Source organism: Hemibagrus wyckioides, unplaced genomic scaffold, assembly GCF_019097595.1.
Source record: "Hemibagrus wyckioides isolate EC202008001 unplaced genomic scaffold, SWU_Hwy_1.0 Contig8, whole genome shotgun sequence".
In the NCBI taxonomy this organism is placed as follows: Eukaryota; Metazoa; Chordata; class Actinopteri; order Siluriformes; family Bagridae; genus Hemibagrus; species Hemibagrus wyckioides.
The window spans coordinates 358865-386308 of NW_026690810.1; the positions used below are offsets into that span (position 1 = coordinate 358865).

At 39.1% G+C, this 27444-nt stretch overlaps 1 protein-coding gene and 1 long non-coding RNA gene across 2 annotated transcripts; both read left to right on the forward strand.

Moving 5' to 3' along the window:
* The first annotated feature begins 11876 nt into the window (after window positions 1-11876).
* On the forward strand, window positions 11877-13390 carry LOC131350695 (uncharacterized). The gene is made up of 4 exons (XM_058385541.1): window positions 11877-11934; window positions 12014-12101; window positions 12561-12877; window positions 12971-13390. The coding sequence occupies exons 1-4, from the start codon at window positions 11877-11879 to the stop codon at window positions 13252-13254; spliced, it is 747 nt and encodes a 248-aa protein (XP_058241524.1). The 3' UTR covers window positions 13255-13390.
* Window positions 13391-13800: 410 nt separating this feature from the next.
* On the forward strand, window positions 13801-15534 carry LOC131350698 (uncharacterized). Its single transcript, XR_009204293.1, has 4 exons — window positions 13801-13948; window positions 14062-14271; window positions 14382-14459; window positions 15155-15534. It is a non-coding gene; the product is annotated as an uncharacterized LOC131350698 (long non-coding RNA).
* The last annotated feature ends 11910 nt before the right edge of the window (window positions 15535-27444 follow it).

A 27444-nucleotide genomic window follows, 5' to 3' on the forward strand; every position in this document is an offset into this window, starting at 1 on the left:
TAGGCAAAAATATCAAGCTGTTTGTTTCAATTCTGTTCAGCAAGGTTTTGTTTCTAGCTGTCGTGAATAAAATAGTTAGGAGTAGTGTAATTTACGATAAAGGGCGAATTTTTGAGAGGAGACACAATTGGACTCAAAGGGGATGTGAAGCACTGGAGTAAGAAAGTGCTAAAGTAATAGACTGTAATAGAAATGTATTTTAATCTGCATTTTTTGGGGGAAGATATTTTTAAGCATTGAAATAAGTGCACAGTGTGACTAACAGTGAAGCCGTGATACTGGAAGAGCCCTGTATAACACCTATAAATGCAGCTAAAATGTAAATACTGTAAATGTAAATAAAATAGTTTTTAATGCAGTGTTATAGGAAGATTACAGTAATATAACTTGTGTAAATACTTCTTGTTTTGATAGTGAGGCTTTCCTGCTGTATAAAACATACACAGTGCTATTAAAATAAAACCCCATCCCCTTTGAGGAGGCCACCACCTTCAGGGAGTCCACAGCCTTCAACAGTTCCTTTGCCCCAGCCTTATTTCAATATCGACATCCACAACATTGTGGCTGGTATGTACTATGCTCCTGCCACAATGATAACTCCTGTCCCACGCCAGGGCATAAGGAGGAGGCGGGACGAAGAGGATGGCAATCAAGAAGCCCCTCTGAGTAGACGGCAGCGTGTGGATCCTGATGGGGAGGTGGAGTTCATCAGGATGCCTGGACTTGAGGATTTAGAGAGTTTAATCAGTCACATGTACAGTGAATTTACACAAGCTACTAATGCTACAATTAGTCTGTTTCTTCACAAATTAACTAGCTAACTAACTCACAGGTTTATTAACTTTTAAGCATTAGAAAGAAAGGAGAGAAAAATTTACAAGGTCTCTCTCTACTACCTTATAAATTTGGCCATTTTAATGTTTTACATTTAACAGAAAATATTAGTTGTAATTAAACTTACATGAAACAAATTTATTGCAGAAGCTGTGGATTTGCTGAGAGAATCGTCAGATACTCCCTCAGTCCTCCAGGTATGTGTCAGTAAAATATTTTAACTACATTTGAAACGTGTAGGCTGCTTTTGTCTAAGTGTGTGTGTGTGTGTGTGTGTGTGTCTTAAGGTTGTTGAGCCAATCCTGCCGCAGCTACCCACAGAAACTCACTCCACATCTTCAGCTGTTGTTCTGGTAACCAAACCTGTCATTTATTTACTAAATCTGATCTCTGGATTTTCCAAGTGACAGAATGTTTGAAAGTGTTAGTGTGAAACTGCTATGATAAAAAACACTGATGATCCTCATCTTCTACTTTTCACAGCCCCTCAGTGCTGGTGAGCTGAACAGCACCTGCTGTAATGTTGAGTACAACACTGCAGACTCCTCCAACTCCCAGTCTGGGGTATTGTACAGTGCTGCAGCTGAGATACAAACACACACACATCCTTCTTTACAAGTTCTAATGTTTAGTTTCTCTATTTCTAGGCAGTGGACGTTAAGGGATACTTCCTCGGGATGATAAGGGGTCCTGAGAGTGGATTTGCTGGTTTAAAACCACCAAGACGCGCTACTTCGACCAGCTGGTAATCACCATCTTTGTTACTCTGATGAAGAGAATTGATATTAATGATTATTAGATGAACACTTTTGAGAAGTAGATCTTGAGTTTCAGCTAATTGTCATTTGCAGGGATTCCCTTATCAGACCACCATCGAGGACCATTTCACTGTCATACAGGTGAGGGATTATCTGTTGTGGCGTCACAAAACTTTTGTTAGTTGCAGTGACTAATTGTGTTCACTTCAAATTGTTCTCTTAAGGCTGAATATGGGAAGGTTACAGAGCTCCTTTCCTGTAACCGGGTGGAAACCATCATGGAGCCACTTGAGGATTATGTGGTAAATTTATTGCAATGTCATGAAGTCTTTATTGTAGATAGTAACTCTTGGAATTTTGTACACATATGGGTCTGCAGTGTTTTTATATATTTTTTAATTTAACAGCAAACCTTTAAAAAGGTGTCCTGCACGTTCCTGCATGTGGCTAAAGATGGTCAGGTGAACACCTCCACCTGGGAGCAGGAGCAGGTTGACTCTCCCCACAGTGATTCAGAGGAACAGTACGACTCTGAGGTAATTCTGTGTTTCAGACCTGATGTGTATCTACAGTACTGGACATGCTGAGGCTTACATACTGCTTCATTTTAGGGTTTAAAATGAGTTTCCACGTTAAAAAAACTGAAGCCAAAGTGATTATTTTGTTTGTTTGCTTTAACAGGATGCAGGTCGTGTACAGCTGGCCTACGAGGCTCTGATTCGTTTCCTGAAGACTCCTTCTTATCAGGACTCGATTGCAGCAGAGCTCTCCGGGTCCTATGTAAGCTTATAAATGCTTGTGTAACATGACAAATGTTTAAATCGAAAAGATTTTGATGTGATAGAAAACAGGACTCCATTATGTAAAGCTAATTTCTTCTTGTAACTTTTCTCTTCTGTGCAGGTCTACCACTACAACTTCGTGGACATCTTTTTCGAGCTGCTTCTATTCGGCTATTTTACAAACAGCTCAATACCTGAGACAGTAAGAGTCTTATCAGGAGATTTAAAAGCCATGCTTGAATGTAGTTTCAGAACATGGTTTATTTCATCTCATTTTATTTTTCCATGTTGTTAACCCTGATATGACATGATCTTAATGGAGCTTGTCGTCTTTCTTTCCTAAAGCTTAAGGGAGGATTCTTGGAGCACCTGTTTGCGCTCATCAGCATGTGGGAGGTAGACGTGTGGAAGCCTGCAGCAAGGACCTACTTTAAAGTGCTTATTGTAAGTGTCTAATATCTTCTGATGCTGTGATCCACAAATTCTCAGTATTGTATCCTAAACTCAGTGACACTATGTTGGATTGTGACAGTGATGATGTAATTTGTCTATAGGATCAGCTTACAGATCTCGCTGAAGTGCTGTTTACTCAGCCCCCGGAGTTCTACCAAGACCCAGCAGCCTTAGCCAGCAAACTGAGACCTTTCCTCAGACAGCGTGTCCAGAAGATGATGGACATTTTGTGGAAACTTATCATCCCTTATCAATGTATCCCTCTATCCTTGTCTATATAGATAACTGCTAATAGTAATTAGTATAAATAGTAGCTGCAAATAATATTGTTGTAAATAGTGTTTATATAGTTTACTTTAATAAATGTTTTCATTTGCTCCTATTACCGTCTCATTCTGATTATTTTTAGTCATCAGTATGTCTATATAATTTTCCTTTAAAAAGCAACACAACACTAAATGAACTTTTCACTCATATACAAATCCTTTTTAAAGAACTTTAGAAACTTTGGTTTACTAAAATGTGAAAAATGACAAATAACATCCAACAAAATTCAGATATTTATAGTCTTGGAAAGTTTGTTTCCAAAATGTAGAAAAATCTGTAACATTTGGGGAATTGCACATTTACATTTAAGCATCCAGAGCACAGTTGTGTATAAAAAGTCTGAAATCTTGAGATAAAAATCTGAAAATCTAAATTGTAGAGGACTAAAAATGTGGATTTACAGTTTACACCAAATCACACCACTGTAGCACATCATTTATAATGCAGTTACTCTGAACTGAAGAAATAGTTCATAATATCAGTAGTTTCTTTTCGCCTCCACATTTTGATCCTGTTTTTGTGGGTAACTATTATTTTACATTTTGCAGTATTTTACATTTTGCATCTGAGAATGTGGACTTAAACTTTTTGTTTGTGTAGAAATGTAAAACTGTGGAATACAGAGACAATTAAAGCACACATTATAGAGTTCACTGTGCCTTAACCCATAAGAACCCAGACCCCTTTCTCCTTCAAGGAAAATGATGGGGGACATAACAGACTAAATAGATGCCAAATAACTTTTTTTTCAAAATACCACCCCCTACTGTCAGGGATCTGTAATGTTACATAATAGCTGTATATTAGTCTTTCATTTCATACACTCTCTCTCTCTCTCTCTCTCTCTCTCTCTCTCTCTCTCACACACACACACACACCCACCATCTCTCTGGGTCTATGTAAACTGTAAGCTGATTATAAAGACACAAGCTAAGTGCTAACTGAGCTCTTCTCTTCTTACCTGGAAATAAAAATCAACAACATGGTGGCATATGTTTCGTATATTTATTTAGCTATTAAATAAAATAATAATTAATAACGACCTTATTTGACGAGGCGCAAGTGGTAAAATAATGTTAATAAAAAACAGGTCAATTCCATATTTTTAAACAGCAGAGTGCGCAGTACCGGATATTGATATGTACACCGACACGTCAATGCGTCCGCCATATTGGAAGGGGCGGAATTACTATTTCAAAACTGAATGCAATATTTAATCCTTGTCTGTGGTGGGATTCGAAACGCACCAACCTTGAAGGGAGGGGAATTGGGAATTTTTGTCGTGTTTGCGTAAAAAAAGCACATTAAAAAAAAAAAAGACAAATCAGGCGCACCTCTCTTTGGTTTCTTACTTTCTTTCTTTTCTTCTCTTTTTCCCTCCTTCCCCACCCGAAACAGACTATTGATACGAGCGCGTTTTCTTGTTTCTTGTTTAATTGTCTACTGTAGTGTTTACTGTAGTTGTTCTACTTAGTGTGGTATGCATATGTTAGGGATGAAATAATGTGTAAGGTTTATTTCTTTTTTTTATGAATGTATTTTTCTCCTTTTGTATTGTTGTATATTTATATTTGTATATTATTATGTATTGTTGTGTATGGGTTTTGCTGTGGCTCTAATGGCTATTTACAGATTGTAATTAACAGCCCGCTGCAATTGGCTGGTGGGGATGCGGTGGACACTGCTGCCCTTTTAAGAAGCGTACAATGACGAGTTGGAGCTATCGGTCGTTAGATCGGTGTTCAGGCACGTGGGTGCCAACGGAAGTGAATCTTCCGGTTGCGCTGTAGCGCGCAGGTGGTGTTGGCGTGAGTAATGGAACTCCCTTGGTGAAGGGGACGTGGACGGCTCGAGGCCGAAGCTGAGTAGGCGAGTGACCGGAAGTGTGAGTGAGTCGAGGTGCAGCAAGTATGACGGTGACTGCGGGTTTCAACAGGACTGGATAGCACGGGGTTGCCCAGTCATAATGTGAGTATAATGTGAGTAGTGTTTGATCTTTTTCAAGCAGTTGATGGCTGAAGACCTGCATTTGTTTAACATTGTTTAAGGTTATAAGTAGAGACTGTGACAGAAGTTCAGGTCCAACATCCTAGCCTATAGAAACCCTTTTTCTTTTTTTCCTGTTTGTGCACTGTGGCACTGGCTTGGGGTGGATTGTGGTATATTGTATGCACAAGGGAATAGTAGTAATAGCTTTTTACATGTGAAGTGGGTTAGAGATACTGGCAGTGTTTTGTCTTCTCCTTTCCTAGTGGTAAGGTGATTGGAGCACCTGTAGCAGTGGAACTGAACCAGGACGATTGCTGCTGGCCAGCAAGACATCATACACAGACTGCATATGGACTGTATCTTCTTCTCCTGTGAATCATCCCTTTTTATGTTTGCTATTTTTAAAGTATCTTTCTTATAAATGTTTCTTATAAAGGAGTGCTACACAATTATGTAGCTTGGGCACATAGTGTGTTCAGTCTATTGTCATGTACACTGCACAGACAGCAAAACCTCCATGCAAGGAGGTGGTTTTGTAATATGTATTTCTTTATAATGTACTCGAACAGATCCCCCCCCTAAACACACCAGAGCAGTGGTTCTTCCCTCTGGAGACACAGTGGAGGGGGATTCAGTGACTCTGAGCTGTAGCAGTGATGCAAACCCTCCTGTTTCCAATTACACCTGGTTTAAGCAGAGTGCAGCTGCAGACACACTGCTGACAACAGGCCAGAATTACAGCATCAGCTACATCAGCTCCCAGGACAGTGGACTGTACTACTGCACTGCAGTAGTTTGCATAGAATCAAACAATGTTTCTTTACTGCAATCTGTAATAATGAGATTTAAGTTTAATCAATTTTGCATTTACAGGCAACCATGGAATCAACCCCTCTCTCAGCAGACATGGCATTGAGCTTTATGTAGCCATAGCTCTCGCTTAACAGGAAACCAGATGTAATCCAACATCTGGTGTAATGCTCTAATGGAGAACTGTGAATATGTTAAATATAAAATTCAAAGGTTTCATCGTATGCTAATTTTGTCCTTGGTTGCCAGTTCTTCATGATACTGTGGTTTAGGCATGCAGGTGAGGATGTGAAATCTGCTGCGGGAAGCCACCACCCCTGCTTTTGGAAAATTGATGAAACACAATTTCATGTGAATGAAACATTTCAGTTCTACATTTAACATTTCGACTGGAAATTTCTACTTATGATTTACAATTAACATTTTATGTTTTAAATGTAGACTAAAATTTAAATAATATAAATGTTAAATCTAAATTTGATCTAAATCTTTAAATATTAATATTTATTTAACACAACATTTAACACTTGCATTTAAAATGTACAGTAAAATTACATGGGTATGGATATCACAATTAGATAGTGTGCTAACAACAGTGCTGATTAATTTCTCACTGTCTAACATCAGTATTTTTAGTATTTATTTATTTATTTATTTATTTATTTTTGCCTAGCTATAGGGAGTGTATAAGGGACAGAAAATTGTAAAATCAAAAAAGGAATAATGTTTATTAACTCATTTCTTATATTTTTCTGTTCTTCCTGCAATAGAAATATATCATTTTAAAAACTGTAAAATGTTTCTAAATATTTAGATTTTCATTTATATATATATTTTTTTTACTCTATTTAACATAACATGAACAGTTTTAAGATTTAATGTAAATTTTTAAAATAAATCTAAATGTTAAATGTAATGTTTCACCTAAAGTTTCAATTAGAATTTTACATAAAAAGGAAAAAAAAAATTTAATCTCAATATTTAGTATAAATTATAAATAAAAATGTTAAATCTAAGAGTTTAATATAGAAAAGTTTTGTTCGATGTTCAAATTCTTATATTTGGTGCTCCACATGTGCTGTCTACATGTTAATTGCAGCAGTGTGATGACAGCATTTATATTTCAGTCACAAACATGTTATTTATTTCTCAAGGTTCAGAGAAGTACACAATCTTAAAGCCCATCATAGAGGGACTGTTGGTCTTCCTGGCATTAACACTCATTTTGAACCTCCAGAATAAAACAGACCAATAAATACTCATTTTAACTTCACATGTGCTTGTGGTTTCTCAGAAAGAGGAAGTGGAGCTCAGCTAATGGCCACAGCAGCACTGGTGAGAGTGGACAGGTGAGTGTGGGTGAAAGGAGGAGGGACTGTTTGATCATGTGATCATGTTCAGATATAAACTTTATCCTGTGCTAATTTTCAACCACGGTCTGCTGCTGTGTTTGCAAATAGGGTTAGGGTTAGGGACTTCCTCCACACACCAGAGAGGAAGAGGAAGTTCAGTACACTGCTGTGGACATTAGCAGGAGCACTGCTGCCATCCAGTGAGCAAATTATCATCATTACACCAACACTAACTGTGCTGCTCAGTCAACATCAAGTTTTTTAAGTGACCTCTATTTGTCCCACAGACTTGTGGCAGATGAAGCAGCTGATGATCCATCTCAGATCTACAGCAAGATCCAGGAAATCCTCATCTAAAAGCTAAAGAGGAGGAACTTCAGGTTGCTGGAAGAAAGCTGAGAGAGATGTGGTGATCTGTTCTGTAAATCTGTTTTAAACCGACATTGCATCCAAATCAAACAGCAGAAGAGGAATGACTTTGGTGTTTTATTACAGTATTATTGCTTGGATAGAGTTTTGTAGTGCTTACTGTAGTGCTGAATGCTGTTTTTAACCTTCAAATGATCCATACAGTTCAGGATTTTAGGAAATAGAAATTGAAATAAACAGTTTATTATCCACATTAAACATCTTTAGTTTATTTGTTTGCCTGTAATCTAGCCATGGGGTCACAGTACAGTGACTTCTGCGCCGGTCCCAAGCCAGGATCAATAATGAGGGTTGCATCAGGAAGGGTATCTGACGTAAAACATTGCCAAATTTAACCATGCGAATTGTCAGTACTCTGAATTTCATACCGGATCGGTCGAGGCTGGGTTAACAACGACCGCCATCGGCGCCGTTGACCTACAGGGCGCTGGTGGAAATTGGGCTACTGTTGGTCGAGGAAGTAGAGGAGGGAGAAGAGTGCGTAGACTGAGAGAGAAGAGGGAAGGGAAGAGTTTAGGACTGGGAATAGGAACTCTGAATGTTGGTACTATGACAGGGAAAGGTAGAGAGCTGGCTGATATGATGGAGAGAAGGAAGGTGGATATACTGTGTGTACAGGAGACCAGGTGGAAGGGTAGCAAGGCTCGTAGTATAGGAGCAGGATTCAAGCTGTTTTATTATGGTGTGGATAGTAAGAGAAATGGGGTAGGTGTGGTCCTGAAGGAGGAGTTTGTGAGGAATGTTCTGGAGGTGATGAGAGTGTCAGACAGGGTGATGAGTCTGAAGTTAGATGTTGAAGTGGTGATGCTGAATGTTGTTAGTGGTTATGCCCCACAGGTAGGTTGTGAGTTAGAGGAGAAAGAGAGATTCTGGTGTGAATTAGATGAGGTGATAGAGACTATTCCCACGGGTGAGAGAGTGGTGATAGGAGCAGATTTTAATGGACATGTTGGTGAGGGGAACACAGGTGATGAGGAGGTGATGGGCAAGTTTGGAGTTAAGGAAAGGAACCTTGAAGGACAGATGGTAGTGGACTTTGCTAAGAGGATGGACATTGCACATGGACAGGACTGAAGAGAATAGACAGGAATACAAGGAGTTACAGCAGCAGGTTAGAGTTATTAAGGATAGAGATGGAAAGGTGCTCACAAGTGAGGAGAGTGTACAGAGGAGATGGAAGGAGTATTTTGAAGAGCTGATGAATGAGGAAAATGAGAGGGAAAAAAGAGTAGTCAGGGTGAACTCTGTGGAACAGAAAGTAGATAAGATTAGAAAGGATGAAGTCAGGAAGGCTTTGAAGAGGATGAAAAGTGGAAAGGCAGTTGGTCCTGACGACATCCCGGTGGAGGTCTGGAAGTGTCTAGGAGAGGCGGCAGTGGAATTTTTAACTAGTCTGTTTAACAGGGTTTTAGAGAGTGAGAAGATGCCTGAGGAATGGAGAAGTGTATTAGTGCTGATCTTTAAGAATAAGGGTGACATGCAGAGTTGCAGCAACTATAGGGGGATAAAGTTGATGCGCCATACAATGAAGCTATGGAAAGAGTAGTGGAAGCTAGGTTAAGGAAGGTAGTGAAAATTTTTGAGCAGCAGTATATCAATTGAAAGCCCACTAGAGGGAAGTTTTGCAATCATTCCCAGAGAATATTGCAATCTCCAACATTAAAAACTGAAAAATGCGAGTTCCACAAGGAAACCATCACCTTCTTGGGGTATGTGACCTTGAGGAGAAGGGTGGAGTTGGACATGAGCAAGGTGAAAGCTTTCACAGACTGGCCTGAGCCAACCATGGTCAAAGAGTTGCAACATTTCTTAGGATTTGCGAACTTCTATCGGTGCTTCAACTGCAACTACAGCCTTGTCGCTTAGACCACTAACCTCCCTTCTGAGGGGAAAACCTAAGAAACTCGGCCATATCTGCCTTCCAGACACTGAAACAGAGGTTCACCACTGTACCCATTCTCCACCATCCAGACCCCAAGCTCTCCTTCGTGGTTGAAGTAGACGCATCCAGCTGTGGAATAGGGGCAGTTTTGTCACAGCACCATGGAGCCCCCAAGAAAATGCACCCTTGCGCCTTCTTTTCCTGGAAACCTGCGCCAGCCAAAGCCAACTACAATGTGGGGAATCGGTAGCTGCTGTCCATCAAGGCAGCACTGGAGGAATGGCGACACTGGTTGGAGGGAGCATATCATCCTTTCATTGTGCTAACCGATCATCGTAACTTGGAGTACCGATCTCATGGAGCTGCAGTAACCAGAAGTGTTTGCGGTGCTCTTCAGGTGTTTGGCGAACACACTACAGGACTGCCCACTTGATGCTGGAATACACCAGATGTGTCCTCAAGCTGAAGAGGTGGTAGGCTACAGCAGCTTCTGGAGTTCCCACTTGCTCTCTGCCTGCTCCTGAGCAAAGAGAATCATCACGTTACCTGCTGGTTCAAACCACCTCCTGTCTGTCTCCACCGCCACAGTAACACATGATGAAGACTTTTTTCTTTGTTTGTTTTTATCCATCAGTTTAATTCTTGATTTTATTCGGTCATACATTGTTGATTAACTTTCTAATACAGCAGCTCTGACATTTATTTTCTGCTGTAGTGCAAATTAGAAGTTTATATTAATACATTATGGATGATGCATTTTATCATGTATATGAGAGAGAGAGACTAAATTTGATCTAAAAGCACTGAAGTATGATGATTGGGCCACATTTTCTATGAGGTTTAAACACAGCTGTATTGAGACAATCGTCTGTGGGGAAAAACACTAGCTATTGCTTCATATTTTCCTTTTACTTCACAACTGGTTTTGCAATTTTTTTTGCTGTGGTTTGACAAACAAAATTAAAAAATGGACTCCATCATGGTGTACTGGTATTTTTTTATTTTTTTTTTTTTACAATAAATACATATGATACATATATAATACATATTTTCTAAATGTTCAATACTAACATTTAAATAGTGTATAGGTTTATTTCATTCTTACGGTTAATGACAGGACAGGAACTTCCATCACACACTTTTTACTTCCCATTAATTACATGTTGACTCCCTCATAAGACACACACACCATCATCATATCACTGTCCACTTCCTCAAATGTATCTTTACAAGAAGATCCAAAAGTAAGAATACATTCTTTCTAAGTGGAACTATAGACATTGAATCCAGAATGTTGCTGCTGCTGATCCTGTTGTTGAATATTACAGGTAGGGTTGCTCTTTTCGTCACCTGTTAATATGAACCTGTCTCTGTTATATGGTATATGTTGGCTCTGTGGGACTTTGTCTCAAAAGTCTAAACTAAAGAACTCCACATCCACTTAATCAGCCCTGAATAAAAATGTACTATAGGTGACAAGGGACAATTATTTGAGGTTTAGGGAGGTTAAAAGTGGCATCTAAAGACTCCTGTGACTGTTTATAAAAATCTGTAAAAAAGCAAAATCATATCTTTTGACAGTGAATAAGATTATTATTATTTTTTATTTTCATAAACTGTATATATAATACACTTTTGTTCTGTGTGTTGTGTTAATTATCTACAAGTAACCTTTCGGATGTGTAAAATATTTCACTGGTTTAAACCAATAATCCTCTGTGTATCTACACCACAGCTGCTGAGTGGTTGTGTAATTCGTAGTGGTATAATCCGTCATAGTTCACCAGACCTGATAGATGATATCAGTAACGAATCACAGTGACAATGACTGTATGTTTTATTTCTCTTATACCAGCGCACCCTCACCAGCTGCCATTTTTTCTACTCTTGAAGGAGAAAAGGGAAAAAAATGCAGCTTTGTTATGTTGCTGAGAGACTTTTTATCTTCCTCAAAGGAAACTGTGTTCATAACAAACATAAAGCTGTTTTAATTATATTTTAATATTTCATGTAAACGATTCAGTTTCAGTGTCAGGGATCCAGAACCTGAAAGTGTCATGCAGTCATGAGAAGATCTGTGCTCTGAGGGAGTCGTCTGTAAACCTGACGTGCTCTTACTCAAATATCAACATCACCACTGGATTCTGGTTCAGCTTCAAAGACTTTAGACTCCGACTACGCCGGACGTGTGAACTACACAGAGATGACAAACTCAAGATCAACAGACCCGAGAGAGAGAGACGCGGGGGAATATCGCTTCATGCTCATTACGGATAAAGGAGAGAAATACGTGAGCTCAGCTGGAGTTACTCTGACAGGTAACAGAGCAGCTAGTCCGGAATAAACTGTGTTGTTGTACATGTCTGTGATGAAATATTCACCTTTAACTTCATTTAGATCTGCAGGTGATCCATCACTACAAAAGTCAAGCTCTAATCTGCCACACTTCCTGTCATCTAACCTTTGCTGCTAATGTGTACTACTGGTACAAGGATCAACAATACATACAGGATAACAAAGACACCCAGGGAACTTTCCCTTTAAGCAGTGATGAAGAAGTCAGTTACTCCTGCTCTGTTCACGGCTATAACAAGATTCGAGCTCCTTCTCTGTGTGAGTATTCATTTTGCTGCAATGAAATGATTTGTGGTTAGTTTTGCAAAGTCCCTACATGGTCCCATAGAAAAATTTGCATAGATAATAAATAGGTTGAATCTAAAACATGTTAAGAGAAAAAACACTCACATACAACACTGTCCTATAAACATAATGTCGAGCTGTAACTAATTTAACCTAATGTAAAACGGCAATGTGCAATTGTGAGAATCAGTCAATCAATCAGCAGGTAGGCAGCGAAAGCTTACTCCTGTTATGGTTTATGAAAGAGGCTGAAGCTTTTAAAATCAATTTTAAACCATCTCTTCATGACCTGTTACCATTTCAGGTGTTGGAAGGAGCTGTATGAGGGTGACCTACCCAGACAAGAGAGTTTGGAACCTTTGGAAGGGTCTTCAGTGGAAATTGTGGAAAAAGTGCTTTCCAGTGGACAGAGTGTTAAAGAAGTATTCTGGCATTCTTCTAAGGACTTCAAGGACCTGATGCATGAGTTTACTAATCGAGTTGAATATGTGAAGCAAGACAGAAACTGCACTCTGAAAATGAACCAGCTGAGAAAGAAAGACTCTGGAGAATATCGGCTTAGAGTAGTTTATACATCTAACCGAATCTCGGGTAGACCTGGAGTGGTTCTTAATGTTACAGGTTAATATCCCCCACTTAACTGTCTCTACATCTGGTCTCTCTGCATCATTGTACATCTGTTAAATCCCATTCCTTTATTTTGTGCACGTTCAGATCTGCAGGTAAGACTGAGTCACTATGCAGGGTCATCAGAAGAACGGACGACAGTAACGCTGAGCTGCATCACCTCCTGCACTCTGTCCAACAGCCCCACTTACCTGTGGTACAAGAACGGACAGCCTGTTACTGATAAACTCACCAAACACAACAAACTCTACCTCTTCTTCAGCGAAGATGCAGGGAACTACTCCTGTGCTGTGAAAGGACGTGAGGATCTTCGCTCTCCTGAACAAACTGTTAGACGTGAGAATCAGTCATTATCTAGAAGGTTGTGGTAGCTCAGGTTCTGGTGGTACTTAACTTTATCTTAAAAAGCTTTTTGCTTGGTTTGGATTTTGTTTTTGTTTATAAGTCACTTTGGATTTAGGTTTCAGTCAAATAAATAAAGAGGAAAATCCAGAATTGCTTATGAGGCATTGCACAATGTGTGTGTGTGTGTGTGTGTGTTTTTTTAAAGTATATACAGCACAGTGCTGTTGTTGAAATGTGGTTCTACTCCTGCTTCCTGCTTCAAAACAAATCCCTGGTTTATATTACGGCTCTCACTGTAATACCTCATTGTTTCATATCTACTAGAACTAAAACAGATTGCAAAAAAAATGTGTAATTGCTCATGTGGGAATGTTTTTTAATATAAGAAACATTTACGCAAGCAGTTTTCAGGTTCAACACTTTGTACTATCAGGTTTTCTACTATTTTTAGAAAAGAGAAGTTTATGTTTAAGTTTGCTTTTTTTTTATTGCAATTACTTGGTAACATGACCAGAGAACAGTAATCACTTTAATCACTTCTGCTTTTAAAAAAGAATTAAATAAATAATTTGTCTGTCAATAAGTTTTCCGGTAACACTAACAGTTGTCCCTGTGCTAAAAGAGAACCAAGCTGTAGTGTGGAAGCTGTATGCTGTATGGGGAGCTGCTGCTGCACTTGTTCCTGCTTCTCTCTCTTCTTATCGCCGTCCTGTGTGTTAAGTGAGTGACTGAATTCTTTTTGTATTCCAGAATCATAATCCAATGTTAAACATTAGACGAATAAAGCAGGAACAGATTGAACAGCCTGGTTTTTGTGTCCTTTGTGTGAACAGGAGGAAGAAAAGAGCAGAAAGAGACATTCAGCTACTGAGAGAACTTTTCACTTCGTGTTTTAATCTTCTTAAAGTTCCTATAAATCTGTTAATAAATAAAAATTAAAGAGGTTTTCTCTTCAATTCTCTCAGTGTGTTCCAACGCCTGGAGATGACACATACACAGCGCTGAACCTCATGACTGTGTCCCCAGAATATGACACACTGCAAGTAAGTATACAGTCTTTCTACCTGTGTGTGTGGGTGTGTATGAAGGAGAGTGTGTTGAGTGTGTGTGTGCACGTGTGTATTGTTTCTTTAAATTCTCATGTCCCCACTAGAATATTAAAAGCTCTGCCAGTGACACTTACACCACCCTGAACCCTGCACCCATGTGCTCTGATTATGATACACTGAGGGTAAGTAAGTGTGTGTCTGCATGCGTCTGCGTGTGTCTGCATTTGATATTCCATATGCTGAAGTTTAATTCAATCCAAACACAAAGTCAACAGTCTTACAACATGTTTCATGAATACGCAAATAATAGACCAAAGGCTCATAACATACGCACAGAGAATAAAACTTTACATTGGACAGTATTGCTTTTGTCTTAATTGAGGGTCTGGTCTTATTTGTCTTTGTTTCTGGATTTGTGTTGGCTTGCTTTCTTTAATTGTTTTTAATATCGGAGATTTTAACTTGTATATGAATATACATAATGTGTATATGTAAGTGTAGTAAAGCGTGATGTTATATGTTTTGAAGTCAATTTAGGTTTACATTAGGTTTTTTTCATGAATAAATTTACAATCAGGAAGATGATAAGGATATAAATGTTTTCTCCCAAATTATAGGATTGTCATCAGTACGGCATTTTATCTGTAAATGCTTCTGTGAACAAATGAAATCATTTTCAGTGTGATAAATACACCCACGGTGTGTGTACTTATGTGTGTGTGTCTGTGCATCTGTGCTGCCATTGATAGAGTTTTTACTTCTCTAAACTCTTACACCAACATTATTATTTATGGCATTATTTATATTTTATATACATTATTTTAACATTTATTTATAACATTATTACATATTTTATCTTAATTTGTGCATTTTACAGAAATGAAACAACCTGCAACCACAGTCTCTGGGAGTAAGTGTGTACTCTATAAGTGTGTGTTTGTGCAAAAGGATGTTTGTTTAAGGACTGAAGTTGCAAAAAGAATTTCTGTCTCATGTAAAAGTCATTCATTTGTGTCCGTTCACTCGGTTCTGTAATGTTGACTAAAATTGTTGTTAATGTCTTTGTATTTAGTTATTTAAACATTTTAAAACTTTGATGTCATTTGTTATTTTTATGTCTTGTAAACTAGAACAAAATGATGATAAAGTAAGGAATACACACCTCCCTGTACAGAAATTCTATTTTGCCTGATGTGTTACTGTCCAGTGTTTAAAATGTTTCTATGTACAAGAATAAAATTGAGCTTATGGGCGTTTTGGCAGGACAGAATGATGTACACATTTGAAATGATAACTGTGCTACCAAGGGGACCAGGGGACACAGGGTGCCAACCTAACACAGGGAACAGTCACACACACACACATTCACACACTTTGGACAATTTATAGATGCCAATCAACCTACCACACATCACTGGACTGTGAGAGATAATCAGAATACTAAGAGGAAAACTCCACACACATGAACACTAAAAAAATGTAGATAAGTTTAAATATCTAATAAAAGCTTAAATATCTAATAAAAGCTTCTAATAGCATAATAATAAAATATCTAATAGCAAATAATAGATTTGTGTCCTGATCACTCTTTAAAACAAATGGGATAGAGAAGTGTGCGTGTGTGTGTTAAAGGGGTGTGAATGTTGCTCAGACTCTCTCTATGGTCTTCATCATCTCCTGTACACGCTGCTTCACGATGCTCAGCACTGCAGAGGCTAAAGCTGCTGGATCGCTGTAAAGCTCCAGAGGCTGATAGAAAAGGTCCTCAAGCAGCACTGTCAGCATATTCTGTACAAACACAAACACACACACATTTCCAGCATGATACTGAAGAGATTGATCAGAGAATTTAAAGCAGGTTCTTTAGAACGTGTCTCATGGCATTAGAAAAAGTTCCTCCCTTACAGAAAGCCTTAAAAAGAGCCGCTCTGCCTCAGGCTCCCTGATGTCCACGTCCCACTGGCTGATGGCTAGAAACAGAGGCTGCAAAAATCCATGTACAACTTGGTACACACTTAGATCTCATTGACCTGAACAACTTTCACACTGCATGTCATTAAGTCTAATCCACAGGAAGTCAGTTATTTTGAGTTGTTTGCAAAACGCACCCAATGGAATTTGATATACTCCTCCTAGAGAATTGATACAACCGCCACCAAACCCAGGCTAATATGATCTCAAGAAATTGATACAACCGCCACCAAACCCAGGCTAATATGATCTCAAGACATTGATACAACCGCCACCAAACCCAGGCTAATATGATCTCAAGATATTGATACAACCGCCACCAAACCCAGGCTAATATGATCTCAAGACATTGATACAACCGCCACCAAACCCAGGCTAATATGATCTCAAGACATTGATAATGCAAAGTTGATGAGTGATTTTTGATCTCAAACGGTTCAGCCGTGAGAAGCCCTTAAACTTATGGCAAATAAAACGAAACAGGCAGTGGCTAATAACTTCTGTGTACATTATGTGATCTACATGAAACCTTAGGATTATGTTAAGCATAGAAAGCTGATCACAGAGATATGACAACTGTGAGTCTCGGTCATAGCGCCACCAACTGGCCTCAGGAAGTGTGTCACTTTTTGAAATCACTAATATTTTCTCCCTTACTTTCACCTGATTTGGTTCAAAATCAGTCAGAATAATGACAAGACATGGCTGATGTGAAACTGTGAAGGAATTTTTGATACCTTGAATCGTGTTACTATGGCTTCATGTTCACAATTTATATATACAGAGTCAAAATGTATATACACTTCAGGAAAAGAAAAACAGTATGATGTATATTATGTTAGTGTAATATTAATAATATTATCATAATATCATCATATATATTAATCTATAATGTATAGCAATAAATTTAGTAATAAAATATTTATACAAATTTTTCTTTCCCTGGAATGTGTATACATTTTTCTGGGTGACTCTATATATACAGTATCTCATAAAAGTGTGTACACCCCTCACATTATTGTAAATATTTTATTAAATCTTTTCATGTGACAAGACTGAAGAAATGACGCTCTGCTACAATGTACAGTAGTGAGTGTACAGCCTGTATAACAGTGTAAATTTGCCGTCCCCTCAAAATAACTCAACACACAGCCATTAATGTCTAAACCGTTGGCAACAAAAGTGACTACACCCCTAAGTGGAAATGTCCAAACTGGGCCCAATTAGCCATTTACCCTCCCCGGGGTCATGTGACTCGTTAGTGTTACAGGGTCTCAGGTGTGAATGGGGAGCAGGTGTGTTAAATTTGCTGTTATTGCTCTCACACTCTCTCATACTGGTCACTGGAAGTTCAGCATGGGACCTCATGGCAAAGAACTCTCTGAGGATGTGAAAAAAAGTATTGTTGCTCTACATAAAGATGGCCTAGGCTATAAGAAGATTGCCAAGACCCTGAAACTGAGCTGCCAGTCCTGTGAGCCATGTCCTGTGGTCCGATGAGACCAAGATAAACTTATTTGGTTCAGATGGTGTCAAGCGTGTGTGGTGGCAACCAGGTGAGGAGTACAAAGACAAGTGTGCCTTGCCTACAGTCAAGCATGGTGGTGGGAGTGTCTTGGTCTGGGCCTGCATGAGTGCTGCCAGCACTGGGGAGCTACAGTTCATTGAGGGAACCATGAATGCCAACATGTACTGTGACATACTGAAGCAGAGCATGATCCCCTCCCTTTGGAGACTGGGCCGCAGGGCAGTATTCCAACATGATAACGATCCCGAACACACCTCCAAGATGACCACTGCCTCGCTAAAGAAGCTGAGGGTAAAGGTGATGGACTGGCCAAGCATGTCTCCAGACCTAAACCCTAAGGTGGGGGAGTGCAAGGTCTCTAACATCCACCAGCTCTGTGATGTCATCATGGAGGAGTGAAAGAGGACCTGGGCTGCTCTACACATCTCACTTTTTTAATGCATCATGAACTAGTGGAGATATATACACATCTAAATATTAAACACACAAGTAAATAAATAAATAATGAATGAATAAATAATAGACATGTAAGGCATGCAGGTAGTGGCCATGGGTGGTTGGTGTTTTTGGAGATGGGATGTGGGGGGGGCTGTTTGATTGATAGATAGATAGATAGATAGATAGATAGATAGATAGATAGATAGATAGATAGATAGATAGATAGATAGACAGACAGACAGACAGACAGACTGACAGACTGACAGACTGACTTACTTACTTATACCTCTACACAATTCATTTGGGAATTACTTTTATTTTGCCTTTAGATGCCTGAGGTGAATTCTAAGGAATAAGATGGCTACATAGATAGATAGATAGATAGACAGATAGACAGATAGACAGATAGATAGATAGATAGATAGATAGATAGATAGATAGATAGATAGATAGATAGATAGATAGATGGATGGATGGATGGATGGATAGCTGGACGGACGGAATTATTGGACTGGTTATGGATGTGATTTAAGAAATATGAGCAAATGGGTTGATTATTCCACCCACTCCGGATTCTGTTTTAATTTCAATGAGCAGTAATTGCTGGCTGGAGAATATCCATTACGTTATACATGGATACTTACACGGATTACATGTCACAAACATTTCCTCTTTATGATCTGAGTAAGAGTTTCTTCCACATAATACACAAGTGATTGTTGCCCCTGGTTTTATTTATTCAGGGTTTGGACTGCACTGTAAGATGAAGACTCCTCCTTAGCATTACATGCCAACTAATCAATCTGCACAGATTACAGAGTATTACACAGATTATAAAGTATTACACAAACTAAACAGTAGAGGTGTATCTAAAGGGCAGGCCAGGAAGTTGGGGTGTCAGGCAATGAGGGTGCGGCTGCAGTACCAATTAGATCTGTGAAAATCAATGTCAAACATTTTAAACATGAAATCACACAAACTTATAATTTAATTTACATTTCAATTTGTTTTATGTGATTAATGTAGCAGCTGATGAATTATACTTTGTAGTATATATTTTTCTGCTTTGGCAAGGAGGGAGAGGGAGGGAGAGAGAGAGAGAGAGAGAGAGAGAGGGAGGGAGGGAGGGAGAGAGAGAGAGAGAATTTAACTTACATGGCTATAGAGAAGACAGGAGAGGATGGGAACAGAAAGAGACTTGTGTTTATCACTGACTCAAAAATCATGATCAGTAGACTGACCCTTTCTCTGGTCAGCATGATACCTCATGTAGAAGGGGTGGGGAACAGCTTGGCACTAAGCAAAGGGAGGGTTGGAGGCTTTATCATATTTACATTACTATGATTACCATTTTATATTACCTCATTTTTTATTTACATCACACCCCAGTAACTGTATAGTGTATTGTAAGACCTTCATCTCGATTTATCACTTCAATGTGGAGATCCTTTCTTTTCTGACATTGTGTTTCTGTTTTTCTGTTATATACGTAACATATGTCATATAATATATAATGTTATTTTTCAACGTTTTAGTAAAGCACTTAAAGGTTGTGAAATTCTTTAAAAATTATCTGTACATGAGTGAAACATTCTGATTGTGTTTAAAGGAAAATTTTATACATATACTGATGACTAAAAATAATCAGAATGAGACTGTAATAGGAACAAATAAATATTTATTCAAGTAAAGCATATAATCATTATACAAATAAGTTTATTCATAAACAATTCTATTTATCTATATATTATCTATAATAATAACTTATGGGAATAGGGGGAGTGGGATAGGAACAGAGGGATTGATTAAAAAGGGATAGATTAATAAGGGAAGAATGATCTTAAATACAAGGGTTAAGCCCTTCTTCAGGTCCTGGGGTTCACTGTACAAACCTGTAGGAAAGAAAAGAGATTTTTTAAATATTAAGTCGATCAAAAATAGAAATAAAATGATTTCATACTTACATGTGGAGCCTGAGCAATGTAGGAAAAAGAAGTGAGAGAAAAGAAGATGAAATGAAACAGAGGAAGAAAAGATGAAGTGGGTAAGGGGAAAGACATTGCTCAGAGCTCCTCCAAAATGTCCATCATCAGCTGGACGTGCAGCTTGAGGAGTCGCTGAACTGTGGTGGCTAAGGCTGCTGGGTCACTGTAGAGCTCCAGAGGCTGAGTGAAGAGTACTTCAGCAAGCTCTGTAAGGTAATCCTATTGACAAATTCCACACACATCCAACATAGTGTCACTGAGTTTAAGATACAATCCTGAGAATTTGTGGATCGTGGCATCAGAAGATATTCAACACTTACAATAAGCACTGTGAAGTACAGCTCTGCTGCAGGCTCCCACACGTCCACGTCCCACATGCTGAAGAGCGCAAGCAGGCGCTCCAAGAAACCTCCCTTAAGCTTTTGGAAAGAAAGACAAGCTTCATTAATGCCATGTCTTTCAGACCATGTTCTGAAACTCAAACATTACTTAGAAATCTCCTGATAAGACACTTACTGGCTGAGGTTTTGAGCCATTTATAAAGTAGCTGAAGAAAATCAGCTCAAAAAAACATCCAGGAAGTTGTAGTGGTGGTCCTGCACAGAGGAGAAAAGATACAAAAATAAATTAGCTTTACATATTGGAATCCTGTTTTCTATATTAGCAAAATCTGTTATCTTTAAACATCTGTCATTTCACACAGGCGTTTATTAGCTTACACAGGAGCTGAGCTCTGCTTTAATCGATTCCTGATTGGAAGGCGTCCTCAGGAATCGAATCAGGGCCTCGTAGGCCAACTGCACACCAACTGCATCCTGTTAAAGCAAATGAAAAAATCTCTGTAACTCACTTTGGCTATGGCTGAGAAACTGAAATTATTTCCATCACAAAAATGATACAGTCTTTCATCATTCTGAAGTCACCTGGTTGTTAGCTGCTGCCAGTCGCATGACCATCTTCTTTCCAGCCATGAACAAGAAGTTCTGGTTGTGGATGCTGGCAAGCAGAGTCTGAATATAAGACAGCACACAATATAAAAGTTAAAGCAGAGTGGACTTTACCTGCGCAGTAACAGCAGCTGAATAAAGGTTTTACTCACAGCAAACGCCTCACGAAGCGCGGGCACCTTCAGGCCGATTTCAGTCACCCCTCTGTCTGAAAGATGGCAGCTAAGAAACAAGAGATGTAAATGTTTAGTGTATATTAAACATACAATACACTGTTACATCATTAAAGAGTGAAGAGGATCGTACCAAATAAAGGGCACCTCCAACTCCTCTGGGTTAAGGCGCTCCTCACTCTCCTGCAAGCCAAATCATTAAATCATTAAAACTCACACAGTAAATTTTACAGTATCCGAATCAGGGGAATAGCAGCATATGTAGATACACATCAGGTCTGAAAGTCTGAATTACCTCACAGTCGTTGTGATCATAGTCCCAAGTGGAGGTGAACATCTGTCCATCTTCAGCCACATACAGCAAAGTGCAGGTTACCGTTGTAATGGTTTGCTGTTGAATAAACAAAATATCCACACTGAAGACAAATAAAAGCACAACTGACAAAATTCTAAAAGTTACTAACTACAAGATACACTTCATGACAGTGCAATAAATTTACCACAAAATAATGTGGCACAACGAATGATGTCTCCATTCGGTTACAGGAGATGAACTCTGTAACCCTCCCAGATTCAGCCTTAAGAGAACAAATTAAAGTGAACACAATTAGTCACTGCAATTAACAAAAGTTTTGTGATGCCACAACGAATAATCCCTTACCTGTATGCCAGTGAAACAGTCCTCTATGGAGGACTCATAAGGGAATCCCTGCAAATGACAAAAAGCTGAAACTCAAGATCTATTTCACAAACGTGAGCGTCTAATAATCATCAAGGTCAATTCTCTTCCTCAGAGTAATTAAGTCTGTGATTACCATGTGATTCAAGCTGCTCGTCTTGGTGGATTTAAACCAACAAAGACGGCTCTGTGGGCCCCTTATCATCCCCAGGAAGTATGTTTTCATTTCCACTGACTGAAAATAGAGAAACAAAACTAAACATTAGAACTTGTAAAGACGGGTGTTTGTGTGTTTGTATCTCAGCTGCTGCACTGTAGAATACCTTGAACTGGGAGATGGAGGCCTGTGCAGAGAGGAACTGAATATTACACCAAGCGCTGATCAGATCACCAGCATCGAGCGGCTGTGAAAAGTAGAGCATGAAGATCATAAGTGCTTCTTATCATATCAGATTTATACTAACATTCTTTACAGTAAAAACAACCTTGTAAAATCCATTGATTGGCTTTAGGAAATAAATGAAGGATTTTCTTACCAGAATGACAGCTGAAGGTTCTTCGTGTGGTTCGGTGGGCAGCAGCTGCAGGATTGGCTCAATGACCTTAACACACACACACACAAACACACACACACACACACAAACACAAACACACACACACACACTTAGAAAAAAGTGGCCTGTAGGTTTTAAATGAAGTTAAAATATTACTATTTAACTGACACATACCTGGAGGACAGAGGGAGTATCTGCTGATTCCTCCAGCACATCCACAGGCTCTGCAATAGATTATTTTTCTGTGACTCAGAATTATGACTCTTCAATTACACAATATCAAACTTTCCTATTAATGCATAAAAGTTAATAAAGCAGTGAGTTTGATAATTAGTTAACTTGTGAAGAAACAGAAAAATTGTAGCAGTCAGATTGGGTAAATTCACTGTACATGTGACCTGATTAAACTCTCTAAAACCTCCTGCCCCTGTCCACCACCCAAATCTATAAAAAATATTATACTGTATAATTATTAAAACCTTTATACTCACTATGATATTGTGGAAATGAAACCATTAGTGAAGTTCTCTAGGTAGATACCATACACCGCTCAGCCATAACATTATGACCACATGCCTAATATGCTGTTGCTCCCCTTTTTGCTGCCAAAACAGGCCTGACCTGTCGAGGCATGGACTCCACTAGATCCCTGAAGGTGTGCTGTGGTATCTGGCACCAAGATGTTAGCAGCAGATCCTTTAAGTCCTGGAAGTTGCGAGGTGGGGCCTCCATGGATTGGACTTGTTTGTCCAGCACATCCCACAGATGCTCGATTGGATTGAGATCTGGGGAATTTGGAAGCCAAGTCAACACCTCATTCTCATTGTTGTGGTCATCAAACCATTCCTGATCCATTTTTGCTTTGGGGCACGGTGCATCATCCTGCTGAAAGAGGCCACAGACATCAGGAAATACCGTTACCATCAAAGGGTGTAGATGGCCTGCAACAATGCTTAGGTAGGTGGTTCATGTCAAAGCAACATCCATATGGATGGCAGGACCAAAAGGTTTCCCAGCAAAACATTGCCCAAAGCATGACACTGCCTCCGCCAGCTTGCCCTCTTCCCATAGTGCATCCTGGTGCCATGTGCACACACACCCATCCATCCACGCCATGTTAAAGAAAACTTGATTTATCAGACCAGGTCACCTTCTTCCATTGCTTCGTGGTCCAGTTCTGATGCTCACGTGCCCATTGTTGGTGCTTTCAGTGGTGCACAGGGGTCAACATGGGTGCCCTGACTATGCAGTCCCATAAGTAACAAACCGTGATTTACTGTGTATTCGGACACCTTTCTATCAGAACCAGCATTAACTTCTTCAGCAATTTGGGCAACAGTAGCTCGTCTTGTGGATCGGACCACATGGGCCAGCCTTCACTCTCCACGTGCATCAGTGAGCCTTGGCCGCCCATGACCCTGTCACCGGTTCACCACCGTTCCTGCTTTGGACCACGTTTGATAGATACTGACCACTGCAGACCGGGAACATCCCACAAGAGCTGCAGTTTTGGAGATGCTCTGATCCAGTCGTGCCATCACCATTTGTCAAACTCGCTCAAATCCTTACACTTTCCCATTTTTCCTGCTTTTAACACACTAAAATCCTGAACCGAGTTGATGAGCTCGGGTAACGAGAATTTCATTTATTTCCACAATATAATACTCATCCCCATTAAAAAGTCACTTTTAACAACCCTGACTACTGGTTTTATACTAAATCATACTTAGACTACTGATTAATCAGCTCTCGCGCTAAAGGGCATGGTTACAGATGTACACCGATCAGCCATAACATTATGACCACCGACAGGTGAAGTGAATAAGACTGATGATCTCCTCATCATGGCACCTGTTAGTGTGTGGGATATATTAGACAGCAGGTGAACATTTTGTCCTCATAGTTGATGTGTTAAAAGCAGGAAAAATGGGAAAAGTGACCTACTAACAGGGTAAATATTCCATTGTGGAAATAAAATAAATTCTTGACCAAGCTTAAGGATTTTATTGTGTCATTTAAACCAGTAGCCGAGTTCGCTAGCACGATAACTAGCATGATGCTAACTGTGTAAATGAAATGATTAGCGAAGTTCTCTAAGTAGATAACATACATCTGTAACTAAGTCCTTTAGACCTGACTAAATCACTAGTCTAGTCATGATTTAGTGTAAAACCAGTACTCAGGGGTGTGAAAAGTCACCTTTTAAATGGGTAAATATTATATTATGGAAATAAACTAAATTCTCGTTACCCGAGCTCATCAACTCGGTTCAGGATTTTAGTGTGTAATTTAAAGCAGCAGCATGTTCACTAACAGGTGAACTATTATTAGGAGAAATATCATATTCACATTAATATAACCAATAAAGTGTTAAATAATTTCAACAAATATACAAGTTCTCTCGGTAGATATGATTAGTCCAAATATTACACTGTCATTGAAATCGCTAAAAATCGGCTAAAGTCCGTTAGCGCGCTAGCTGCTGAATCACAAAGTTAAGCACGATTTATTTTATTAAAACCAGGAGAAGGGATTGTTAAGAATGGACTTCTAATGGGGTAAATATTTCATTGTGGAAATAAAATAAATTCTTAAACCGAGCTTAATGATTTTATTGTGTAGTTTAAACCAGTAGCCAGGTTCGCTAGCACGGTAACTAGCATTAGGCTAATTCACGGCAAGATGAGGTGTCTTGTGTGCTACATAACATTAGACTGTAACACTGTCACTTTAACATGATTTATTGTAGAAACAGTGTGGCTTTAAAGGATAAAGATCATCCTACCTTGAGGACACTGAGTGTGTTCAGCAGGAGCAAATTATAAAATGTAAAATATATAATTTGTAAATGCATTTTTTACGGACTTCACTTCCTGGTTTCTGTACAGTTCGGTTTTTCTCGGAGGTTTTCGGTAGATGCCGTAAACAGGAGTTTTTTTTTTTTTTTTAAGGTCGTATCGTCTTTAAACTGGTCCTACAGCTTGAATTCTAACTGTACACCTACATGCTGCCTTAAACTTCAGCTATGCTTCACTCCCTGGGCTTCCCGGACATTTCAGCTTATTATTATGATTATTATTATTATTTATTCATTATTGACTCTTGTTACTAGTTAGTGCTGGTTTATACTAGTTAGTGCTGGTTTATACTGGTTTATACTAGTTAGTGCTGGTTTATACTAGTTAGTGCTGGTTTATATTGGTTTATACTAGTTAGTGCTGTTTTATACTAGTTAGTGTTGGTTTATACTGGTTCTGAAGGTCGCAAGATTTGGATTATCTTTTGGCATTTTTGCTACACCCCTGTTTGGGATTTCTCTGTACTCCACTACTGGATTTGACTCCTACACCGACTCTACAGCGCAGCGATGATGAACTTCGGGGGAGGAGCCGAGCCTCAGCACCCGGATGTGGATCCCGAGCCCGGATGGAGCGGACTGTACGACCCCTGGAACGGTGAGTTACTGAGTTTCCTCTTTTTCACTTAAGTATAAAGTCTTTTAAACACCGCGTTATTACAAAAAACCGCAATCAGGAATATCGTTTTATATGATTAGATGGTTTTGAGAAATTCTGTTCGGCTAATCTTTATTCGGCTAATCGCTTTACGTACCCGATCAGTATGCTAAAGCTAGCGGACAAAATGGCAGACTCCAGTGAAACGAGCAGGGAAGAAGAAAACAGTGTTGATGTTTTCAGATATGTTAACATCAGCTTTTCATAAAAGTCCCAATGTTTACTTAACGTTTGCTAAAGTTTACTAAGTCAAGCCGAGGAGTATTAGCAAAGATTAGCTAGACGGCTAGTTAGCATGTAGCTAAGTAATTGTTTTTCAGTGTTTATAGTTTTTTTTTTGATGGAGTGAATAGAATAAGTTAAAATACTTACAATAACATGAAGTAACTTATTATTTTAAGGATTTTTCATTGTCCGTGTTTGTCGAGTTGTTAAAGCGGAGAGAGAAAGGGGCTGTGAGGAAAGGCAGCTAGCTGAACAAAACCAATCGGTACAAATAAATGGAGCTAGTGTGGCAATGTAGAGTGCAGCTTAGGCAAAAATATCAAGCTGTTTGTTTCAATTCTGTTCAGCAAGGTTTTGTTTCTAGCTGTCGTGAATAAAATAGTTAGGAGTAGTGTAATTTACGATAAAGGGCAAATTTTTGAGAGGAGACACAATTGGACTCAAAGGGGATGTGAACCACTGGAGTAAGAAAGTGCTAAAGTAATAGACTGTAATAGAAATGTATTTTAATCTGCATTGTTTTGGGGAAGATACTTTTGAGCATTGAGATAAGTGACCAGTGTGACTAACAGTGAAGCCGTGATAGCGTAAGTAACTCCTATAAATGCACTGTTATAGGAAGATTACAGTAATACAACTTGTGTAAATACGTCTTGTTTTGATAGTGAGGTTTTCCTGCTTTACAAAACATACACAGTGCTATTAAAAAGGGTTTCTGCTTCTTTTTATGAGATGTTTTTAAATGTGCCACATTGTCTGTTTATCTTCTTTGACACAGGGAGACGTTTGTGTTTCCGGAGGATGAGCTCAGCTACAACAGAGAGCTCAGTGACTCTGAGGACAATGACATCTGGCCTATGAGAGGTCTCTCTCCTGTATGGATCCCACCACCTGTGAGGATCCCATCCCCACCTATGAGAGGTCTCTCTCCTGTATGGATCCCACCACCTGTATGGATCATCCGTTTCCCCATTAACTTGGTTTCTATTTACATGGGAGAGGTGTTCAAAAGTTCAAAAGCTCAGTCATCACCTCATGTTCATCACCTCATATCCATGATGTAGGGTAAGTATCTAATTTTAATAATTATGTAAGTATTTCAGCCTTTTAAACACGTGGGGTGGTGAGAATCCGCTTGATACCTTCTCGTCT